The sequence below is a fragment of the Echinops telfairi genome, unplaced genomic scaffold (assembly GCF_000313985.2).
Source record: "Echinops telfairi isolate 266 unplaced genomic scaffold, ASM31398v2 ScPeMD7_7469;HRSCAF=8507_1, whole genome shotgun sequence".
Taxonomy (NCBI): Eukaryota; Metazoa; Chordata; class Mammalia; order Afrosoricida; family Tenrecidae; genus Echinops; species Echinops telfairi.
In genome coordinates, this window is record NW_022111373.1 from 116575932 (window position 1) to 116586790 (window position 10859).

Below are 10859 nucleotides of genomic sequence, written 5' to 3' on the forward strand. Positions count from 1 at the left end.
TGTTTTCTCAATGCAAAAACAGGCAGGCCTCTAGACTGGCACACCCAGCCAAACAAATAATTATTTTTCTTGAGTACACAGAAATGCCCACATTCATAGCAATAGAACTTCAGCACCCACACCCAATTTTTTTTGTCTCTTTTATTCCTCCTTTTCCCTGCAGCTACATCCATTATCTCTTCCTTCTCCCTCTCTCTTTCTTCCTGAAATATATTTCCACGGAACTTATCAATTCAGATTAGCCCTCTTAAAATACACTTCCCCATTATTTTCACAAATCTGTTGCCTTATCCAGACCCAAACTAAAAACAAATGCACTGCCATTGAGTCAATATTGACTCAACGCCACCCAATAGGGCAGGGTAGAACTGCCCCTGTGAGATTCCAAGATTATTATGTCTTTACAGGAGTAAAATGCCCCATCTTTTCCCCAAGGAGCAGCTGGTGGTTTTGGATCCTGACCTTGCAGTTAGAAGCCGAACATGGAAGCACGATGCCACCAGGGCTCCAGCCAAGACATTTCCAACCAAGAAGAGCCAAGGAGTAGATAGCTACACAGGGGAATTCTACCAAGTCTTCCAAGAAGAACTGCCCCCACATTTACACAGACCGCTTCAGAGTGTAGACAGGGACAGCAAACTCATTCGATGCCGTGAGAACAGTCCTGACACCAAAACCAGACAAAGATCCCACAAAGACAGAAATGCTACAACAACAACAAAAATCCCTCATTAATATAGATGCAAAATTTCTCCCAACAATTATGGCCAATAGAATACAGCAATATATCAAAAGATAATCATCATGACCAAGTGGAATTCATACCAGGGATTCAAGCATGGTTCAACATTCAAATAGCATCAATGTAATCTACACATAAACAAGACAAAGAATAAGAACAACATGAGCACATCAATAAAATCCAAAACTATTGTCAAATGCAAGCAATATCTAACACCCATTTCTAATAAAAACAATAAAATAGGAGTAGAAGGTAAGTTCCTCAACATAATAAAAGCCATATATGAAAATCCAACGGCCAATATTACAATCAATGGGGGGAAACTGAAAGCTTTTCCCCTGAACTAGGAACCGGACAGGGTAGTCATTATCACCACTCATATTCAACATCCTAATGAAAGTCTTAGCCAGAACTTTTAGACAAGGAAAAGAAATCAAAGGAATACAATTGGGCAAAAAAGGAGTGAAGCTATTAGTATTTGCTGATGATATGATTTTACAGAGAGAGAACCCCAAGGATGCCACAAAAAAAAAGACTACAGGAAATAATTGAGGGATTTAGTAAAGTAGCAATATACAAGATTAACAAGCAGAAATCAATTGAATTTCTATATACCAATGAAGAGAGCGCAGAAAAAGACTTCAAGGAAACAATATCATTTACAATAACTACACAAAAGAGGAAATACCTAGGAATAAATGTTATCAAAGGAAGAAAAAACTGTACAAAGAAAATTAGAGAACATGAGTACAAGAAACTGTTTACAGGCATAGAAAGCCTAGTCTTTCTCTCATGGGCCTGCTGGTTTTGAATTGTTGACCACGTGGATCGCGGCCCAATGCATAACCAATACACCACCAGGGCTCCTTTTAAATTTTATAGCATTGGCTAAATTAATGACAATATTGATAAAATTACCTTACACTTCAGGAAAATGAGTTATAATGTTCTCTACCATAAAATGATAACGATGTCTCTAAAGTGAACCAGAGACTCATATGAACCACAGATATCTGAGTGGGTTTTGTGTTCACACTTAAGTATAGCCCCAATTTAAGAACAATTAGTTCTTATTACAGGACCCTCCTTGATGCTCACCCGCCTAAAAAGATTATTTCTCCTTGATATGACCGAACTATTGAATTGTATAATATGTAAATTATGTGCCAATAAAACTGTAGGGGGGGAAAAGAGATTACTAAAGTTAAGGGTGCTATAGCAAAGTGTGATGAAGAAACCAGATGGTACTCAGGTATCAGAGAGAAGGACATCTAGGGTCTTAAAGGCTTATCATCAAGCAAGCAGCCATTTAAGGGAGGGATTAAGTAATTCCACCTGGAAGAAGCACACCAGCCTGTGTGATCCAAGGATTGTAAAACTTAAATCTAAATCTGGACAAGGGAATGATATTAGAGCTTAAATTCAAAACACCCAATTTGGGGGACCCTATGGATGATAGTAGACACCCAAAATCCATTCGCAGAATCCCCACATGTATTTAGCGTCTGTTGAATCCCCTCTGACCGTAGTTCAGGAATGTGAATAGCCTTACTCAGAGAGAGAGCATTATAAAATCAATTACGATAGATGTAGTTAGGTTAAATTGTAATGCCTTATCATTTATCCTCCTTTTCATACAATTTTAAAGTTGTTTCAGTTTAATACTTTCTGCTCTCTTTAAATTGAATTTTTACTATGTTTTGTCTAGTCATTGTTATTTGGGTTTTGTTTGTTTGCTTTCTGTTCATATTTTGTATGGTTTTCTGTATATGAAATCCAGGATAAGTAGGACTATGGAGACGGAACTGGATTGATAATTGCCTAGGGGTGTAGGAGGAAAAGATAGGGTGAAATAGGGAACTAACAACAAGAAGTATGAGAAGAAATGTTCTGAAATTGATTAAGGTTATGACTGCACAGATCTTCTTACTATGATTGAACAATTAAATTGCATGGTATGTGAAGTGCAGGCCAATGAAATTATTTTCAAATGGTCATAATAATGTATCATATGATATTTACTAGGATACATGACAAGGTGCGTGTATAGTACATAGCAGAGTGCCTGGCAGATGGGAAATAACAATTTAAAAATCTAAAACAACATGCTGTGGGGTGCCATTGAGTGTATACTCACAGTGACCCCATGTCTCAGAGTAGAAATTATTCCATAGGGCTTCCTAAACTTTATTTTTGGGTGGGAAGAGATCACTAACTAGTTCTCCAGCAGGGGATTATTTTTAGCCTGGTGCACAAATATCTGAAGTTTGGGGATTCTGATGGGCTGTTACCACACCCACTTACCCAAGAAGACAAGCAGACCAGACATGGCTCTTCTGGGGTGTTGATTTGAAATCAACTAGGAAGCTAATAGACGCTTTGCCTTGTGCTTGTGTTTTGATAGAATGGTAAATCTGAAGAAATGCTGAGTGCCCTCGGATGCCAAGACTTTCCTCCCACTTCAGATTGCGAGGACTTGCTGGTGGAGTTTTTAGAAGTGGATGACAATGAAGACCAGCAGCTAATGCCAGCTCACTTGAAAGAACACCTAAGACAAGGCTTGAGACCCACTCGTTTAGATCCTGACACTGACTCTGGCCGGGGCAGCTGCGACAGCCCTTCCCTTCTGTCTGAAAAGTGTGAGGAAGCCCAAGAAAATCCTATGTTCCACACGCCGGAGGTCACTGAGAAGTTAGAGAATCCAGAAGCCAATATTACCTGTCCCTGGGACCTCCAGGACATACACTTGGAAGATAAAATACCCTATTTTTATGCTGGTGGATCCAAATCATCAACATGGCCTTTAGCCCAGCCCCCTGGCCAACACAACCCTCGCTCTTCTTACCACAACACTGCAGATGTTTGTAAGCTGGTCCGGGCTCCTGTGAGTGCTGTCACCGTGCTGTTGGATAAAACAGAAGAGGATGCTGTACAAGCCTCAAAACCCAGTGAGACTGGAGGGGAGGAAAAGGGAGACAAGTCAATGGAGGCAGAAAGCTTCCATTCCAAGACTGGCCATGATACAGCATGGCGGCTGCCCCAGCAGAAACCCCCTTTTCCCTCTGCTAAACCCTTGGATTATGTAGAAATCCACAAGGTCAACAAAGATGGAGCACTCTCTTTGCTACCAAAGCAGAAGGAGAGCAGCTGCTATGAGACAGAGAAGCCTGGTCCTCCAGAATCCAATAAGGAATATGCTAAGGTGTCCAGGGTGATGGATAACAACATCCTGGTCTTAGTGCAAGATCCTGGAGCTCAAAGTGGGGCGTCGTTGGAAAAACAAGCCAAGGAGGCTCCTCCAGCATCCCAACAGCTTCAAGCTGAGAAAAACCTGGCCTGCTTCACTGCAACACCAAACAACTGCAGACTCCAGATGGGAGGCTTGGATTACCTGGATCCTGCGTGTCTTATGCACTCCTTTAACTGATAGCTGGACTCATGGAATGATCGATTACAATGTGATTTTTCTTCAGGTAACACTACAGCGTCAATGAAATGCCATCTAGTAGAGAATGTTCCAGAACGTGGTTAGCCTGACACTAGTAAATCTCACTACTTTCCATGTTCCACCCATTCCTTTTCAGATGCTCCGTTTTCAGCCAGGTCCCTTTCCCCGACAGCTGGTAATGGAACAAATCATCTTGTTTCTTAATTGTGATTTTCAGATTTATTTTTTGCTACTCGCTATAAATTGATGTGATCAAAGAAATGAAAACACATTGCTTAGGATCTCTTAGGGCCAGTGCCATAGGTAGCTCCCTTTGGAGAAGGTTCTCATGGCTTGGTGAATGATCGAGAGAAACAAAATAGTCAGCACTGTTTACCACTGGCAGGTGAACGACAGGGAGGAGATGCCAGGAAAACTTCTTTGGGGAACGAATTGCTTCACCTGTGCACAGCTCTTTCATTCTATTAATCCTAAATTTGTGAGGAGTTATCAAACACAACACACTCAAAGAAAGAATGCATTCCAGAGCATTTGGCAAATTGTTTACATAGTCCCTATACCTTACTGCAGAGATGCAAGTAAAAGTGATGCCTCCAATTTTTTCTTAAAATAGTTTAAATGTAGTGAACATTGATTTCCCCCCTCAATTTTAATGCATCCTTCCTCCTCTAGAGAATATAGTTTTACAAAGTAAAATTTTCTTATATGAGAGGCCAATAAATTTCATGTGGTAAATTCATCTAAAATATTTTCCTGATTCATTTGAGCATGACAGATAATTTATTATATACCCTAGTCTCCTCTTGGTAGGAAAAAAAAAAGGTCCCAGAAGACTAACTTTAAAAGCTAATCGCAGCAGGATGCTCATGGGAATACTGCCTTATTGTACATACAAATTCTACTTTACTACAAACCCATAAGTGTAACGATGTATTTTTGAAGACTATTTTTCTATCACTTAGGTAAGATAAAGACTATTTTCTATCTTCCCAGTACAGCTGTTTACGTATTCAGTGGGTACAGTATTTTCGGCTACAAGGTTATAATGAGTATTTACAGTACATAGTAATGTATGCCGTCCCTGTTTGTGATAAAATACCGCACCAACCCAAAGCCAACTGATGAATATGAAGTGGATGACAACACTTAATTTCCAGTACGGGGTTGGAAAAAAATTTTTTCAATTCTAAAATACTTTCAATAACAACAACTACCAACCCAGGATTTTAGGATTCTATAGACCCGACATGACTTCTCCTGTGATTTTAAAGCCATTTGGGGGTTTTTGCCTTTCTATGAGTGAATCTTCATAAAATAACATGGGAACTGAGACTGTTTGACTTTAAGCATGCTTTCTTTAGAGAGAGTTTTTGTTTTATATTCTGTTTTTCTGAGCATCCTTGGACAGCAAAGACATTTCCAGCAAATCCAAAGGGTAGTTTTCTCTTTGGAGTAGATCCATTTGCAAAAATCTTGGCACAGAAGGAGAGGATGCCCACCTCCAAAGTAGTCTAATAAAAAGGCTAGGAATCAGGCATCCATAGGGCAGGGTGATACGAATAGCTCCAAAAGCCAGGATCTGGCCATGAGACTCTCCACATGGGCAAGTGGCATCATTAGAGTGGAAAACCTGAATCGCCAATTGAAATTGAGCGATTATGACTACTCTGCTTCTTGCCAACCTCCCTCCTTTTTTCATTTTACTTGGTAACATAGGCACCAGGCAAGCCCAGGTCCAGTGTTTCCGTTCGTCTTCTTCAGCTGGACATAGCAACCTAGGAGTTCGCCTCTGTGAGTTACATCTTCTATTCAACAACAACAAAATGTTGATAGAACTGGACTCAAAGGTGCCCTGAGGTTTGGAAGGGAGCAGATTGTCATTTCTTCCAACATTGTAAAAGCTGTAGAGCGGAGGTTCCCTTTTCCCGATATATAAGCAATGTCCTAGGAGTGCGGGACCCATTTGGGAAAGTTATCCAAACGCATTCGGTCCCCTAGATTTTCACTAATCAAAGTGGTCCTTGGATGCAGCAGTGGCAGCAGCAGCCCTGTTCATTGATTAGAAATGTACTCTCAGGCACAGCCCCTTCTCTAGAGACAGAGAATCTGAATTTTACTAAGGCCTCCATGATTATTTGGACGCATCTTACAGTTTAAGAACTATTGCCCTTGATGGCCATTTCCACTAAAGAATATTTTGAAAAGAAACTTTTTTTCCATTCTTGGAGACCATTCTCAGACAAGACAGATCATCTCTATTTGTTTTATACTTTACAGTGCTCACAACAACAGACTCTACAGAGGAGGTGTAATTAAAAAACACACACCCCATGCACACACAAAACCTGTTTAGTGATTTAAGATCCATATATGACAGGATCACTATCAAAAGTATATGCAATTTCTAAGGGGGTCTGGGAATTTTGTTCAGGAATTTTTTCTTGAGAGCCGTTAGCCTGATGACTATATTCTTTTAAGGCCAACACTGATGGACTGAACCTTTCTTAATCTAGTTCTTTCTTCTCCAATGACACGGTTGACAACTTGAAAATAATCCACTTTTGACACGTAATTTGGCATACATAAAAAATATGTTATAACCAAAGAATCTACTTGACCTAATATTCCTAATCAAGAAAAAAGATAGCTACTCATTAAGTAAATTCAAGACTATAATTCTACAATCAATTATTAGTAATTTCAATTGAATTTTTTCATGGTCTAGTATATTTTCTGTCAAGTACACAGCTGGCATCAAGATTTGAAGAAGATGCATTAACAACTGTGAAATGCAGATGCCACGCTCTTGCTTTCTGAGAGTGGTAAGGACTTGAAGCACTTGCTGGTGACAATCAAAGACTCAATATGACACTAAAAAGAAAAAACGTAAAAGGTAAACTCCTCACAACGGGACCGATAAACAGCATCTTGACAAATGGAGAACAGACTGAAATTGCCAAGGATTTCATTTTCGTTGGATCCACCAACAGACCCATGAAGCAGCAATCAAAAAACTCCACTTATCACATTGGGCAAATCAATTCTAAAAGACCTCTTGAAAGTGCTAGCAAGCAAGCATGTCCCCTTAAAGACACGCCGGACCCAAGGCATGATATTTTCAATTGCTTCAAATGCATGCAACAGTTGGACAATGGATAAGGAAGACCAGAGAAAGTGTTATGCATTTCAATTATGATGTTGGTAAAGAATACTGGACATAATATTGACTGCCAGAACAACAAACAAATCTGTTTTGGAAGAAGTACAACTGGAATGTTCCTTAGAAGAAGGAATTTCATCTTACATACTTTGAACGTGTTATCACAAGGGCATCAGACCTGGAAGAAAGGGCATCATTGAAAAAGAGGAAGATCTTTAAGAAAATGGATTGACACAGTGGCTGCAACAAAGGGCTCAAACACAGCAAAAATTGTGAAAATGGCCCAGGTTCAGGAAGTGTTTCCTTCTGCTGTGCACAGGGTTGAAATATGAGTCAGAAATAACTTGATAGTGTCAAACAACAACAGATGGCTGGTCAAAGGGGAGGACTCAGAAGGAGGGTGGAAGCCCTGGGTTCTAGTCCTAACAGTATTTCCTTGGACAAATCAATTCCCTGTCTTGGCCTCAATTTCTATACTTATATAATTGAAGGTCTTGACTAAATGATCTCCAAAGCACTTTTAAACTTCAACTCTGCTTACAGTGACTCACTGAATATTTTCCAACAAAGATAATTATTACCAATCCATTATATTATAATTAACTAACGAAAGATTGCTCCACATCACAGGCAAACAGTCTTCAGTTCATTATATTTCACCTTTTGCATCATTAGTTCTACTAGGTCTTAACATGTTGCACAGGCAGTTCACAAATTATGTAGCTGCATATGCATATGCCAAGTATATATGCAAATGAATGTAGATAAAATAGACATAACATAGGAAAGAAGCCTATTGAATAAGACTCTTTTTCTTTCCTTTTTTAAATAATCTTGTGCCACATCAAGCCATGTCATTCCTTGCTGAGTGCATCAAACCCGAAATCTTTTTCTTATATCTGTCTGCTGCTTCTGACCTTTTTCTCTCTAGTTTTGAGTCACTTCATGATTGATAGACTTCCACTCTGAGCTAGTTAGGAAAAGTCTTACTTCCTAAGTAGATCCTTAAGTATTCAAGTTATAAAGAATATGGAAATTAGGTATAGCCACTGGGGACATTATGGAAGCTTCTGATCCAACCTGAAAATGTCTTAATAGATGGCTGTAAGACACTCTAATATGAGCACAAGTTATTATCAGCAGGGTCCTTGACATATAACAGACTCGGCGTTCTCCTAAGTGCCTAAGACCAATCCTGGTAGGCAATTATGTACACAGACTGTCCTTTAACTGGTTTGGTCCAAAGGGGTCAACGCCAGGCCATCTGTGTGATGGCATGTTTGACTCTTTTGCCTGTAGTGACCCGGCTGAATCGGAGAGCCCTCTGAGTTAATGAGTGACTAGAGCCTCCAGAGCTCGAAGGGGCAGTTAGTCCCCTGGAGGAAATCCGCTCTCTCTTTCAGGAGACTGCCCATGAGGTCCATCACGTGACCCTTCCCCATCTCCTAAGAGTCAACGAGAAAGAGACTGATGGGTACACATTTTATGAAGTGCCTTTCGTTACTTTTCTAAAAACATGTTGTTGTTGCAAGACTGGTATATTGATTGGAAATGCAAATTTACCTTATCTATATTGCATTATTTGTATAACTTCATGGAGAGACAAGAGTGGCAACGCCAGAAAGGAACGGGTCGAATGGTTTCAGGACAACCAGCAACTGTTCGGCATAGGTTCATGTGTTTAATAGAATTATCCTAGATTTGTGTGAATCATTTAACTAGACTTTGTATGATAAGAAATGAACTCCGGCTAGGGTTTGGGGATAAACTTGACAGCCTATGATTTAAGGTTCTCAGTTTAAGAAACTATTGACACTTTTTTTAAAAAACAGCTTTCAATGACAGGTTTGGTCTGGGTCTGAAAAGAAAAATGCATATGCATTGGAATTTTGCCCAGGCTCTAACTTATCCCCTGCAAGGTTACTAATGTAAGACTTGATGGAAGTTTCATGGGTACCCCAGGGACACATTTCTTCTGTATTTCGGTCCAAGCACAATAGTGTTGCTGCGAGGTTAGTGGACCGAGTGTTCAACATCCAGATCTTTGACACGTTGCTGCCACTACACTGGTTGTGTGAACTTGGGCGTGTCCTTTAAATTCTGTCTACCAGTTTTCTTGCTTATTAAATAAGTTTGTGGACCTGAAAGTCTTTTTAGAGCCCTCCCAACTCTAGCCATCCTTGATTCTCATGATCTAAGTAGAATCCAGGGTCCCTGGTCAAAAGCTGGATGCTGCAGAGGAAAGCATTGCCAAATGCATCCTAACGTGAAGCACTCAACATCTGCGTCAGGGTGGCTACAAGCATGTCTAAGAGAAGGAGAGAGCTCTATTTCTCCAAATCACATTGATTTAAAATTCCTGCTTCTTTTCTTCTGTAGTCTATGAATTTATAGGTGTTCACCCCCTATCTAGGGCCTAGGTTTTTTTTCTAAGAGTTCATTATATGCAGTAGCAACAATGAGATTTTCAAGAAACCAAATTTCTCACAAAGGATTAAATCAAGCAGTAAATCAGCCACACAGATATAAAGAACCAATTGGAGGGCTTCGGGTATGCCCCCATTTGCGTGCTTAGAGATTCTAGCACATATGCATTATATAATTAATCTGAAGACCACAAATTATGCTGATATTGTCTATGTTGATAATGCTGAACTGGATGTCTTATATAGAAACTGAAAAAATATATAGAATGGTTGTTTGAGGGTTTATAATCAATCTAGCAAGTAGTTCTGTTTGTAATGGTGACTTGGACTTATTTCCTGCTCAGTAGATATTTCATCGGCAAATCAAAGAGAAGTTCTCATCTCATATTTTGGCTTTCAGTCCGAGACTTTAAGTTATCTACTTCAATAAAAGAAATAGATGAAAATCAGGACAATTTCTGCAGGGAGTGGCATCTGAAAAGTCCACACAATGCCCAAGTAGCCCACTAAACATCAAACTTTATTGGATATGGAAAATCTACAATCTATTCAGTATTTGGAATTTCTGTTTGTGAGATGTACGTAGCTCACAACTCTTCATGCAGCCACTGCTTCATCTATGTAAATTCCCTGCATTTAGGACCTGATTTCAATTCTGCAAACCGAGAAATATGTGAAGTGAAAAAAGCATATCGCATGTACATGACTGTATTCAATAGACAGAGGAGGTTTTCAGTAATCTTAATCTACTTGCTGATCATTTGCTAGATTCTGATTTTAAGAATAATGACTCTTAAAAACTTCAGCTATTGAAAGATAATAACACCAGGAATTATCTGGAAAAGTTAGGGTCAAATCGTGCTTCATCTAAACTTTAAAATGCAATCTGCTTTTCCATTGCAAATTTTACAAATCCTAAGGGGAAACATTTCTATAATATTCTCTAAAATTGGGAAAAGATATGGCAAAGATACCTCTGAAAAGGAATTTGTTTTATAAAACTCCTGATGAAGTAATTTTGAATTTTTCAAAGTAACTACCTCCCCTTTGTATCCTAATAGTCTTACATCAAAGCTGCTTATT

General features: G+C 39.3%; 1 protein-coding gene across 3 annotated transcripts in view; it reads left to right on the plus strand.

The window, feature by feature from the left end:
* Positions 1-4929, plus strand: part of PRLR (prolactin receptor) — a 247572-nt gene extending 242643 nt beyond the window's left edge. For 2 of the 3 annotated variants that reach the window (XM_045285373.1, XM_045285372.1), the window contains one exon: positions 3147-4929. In XM_045285373.1, coding sequence (XP_045141308.1) covers positions 3147-4169 — 1023 coding nt within the window. In that variant the 3' untranslated portion in view covers positions 4170-4929. The remainder of the gene's footprint in view (positions 1-3146) is intronic. The other variant, XM_004698081.2, reaches the window with a different exon arrangement.
* Positions 4930-10859: the final 5930 nt, after the last annotated feature.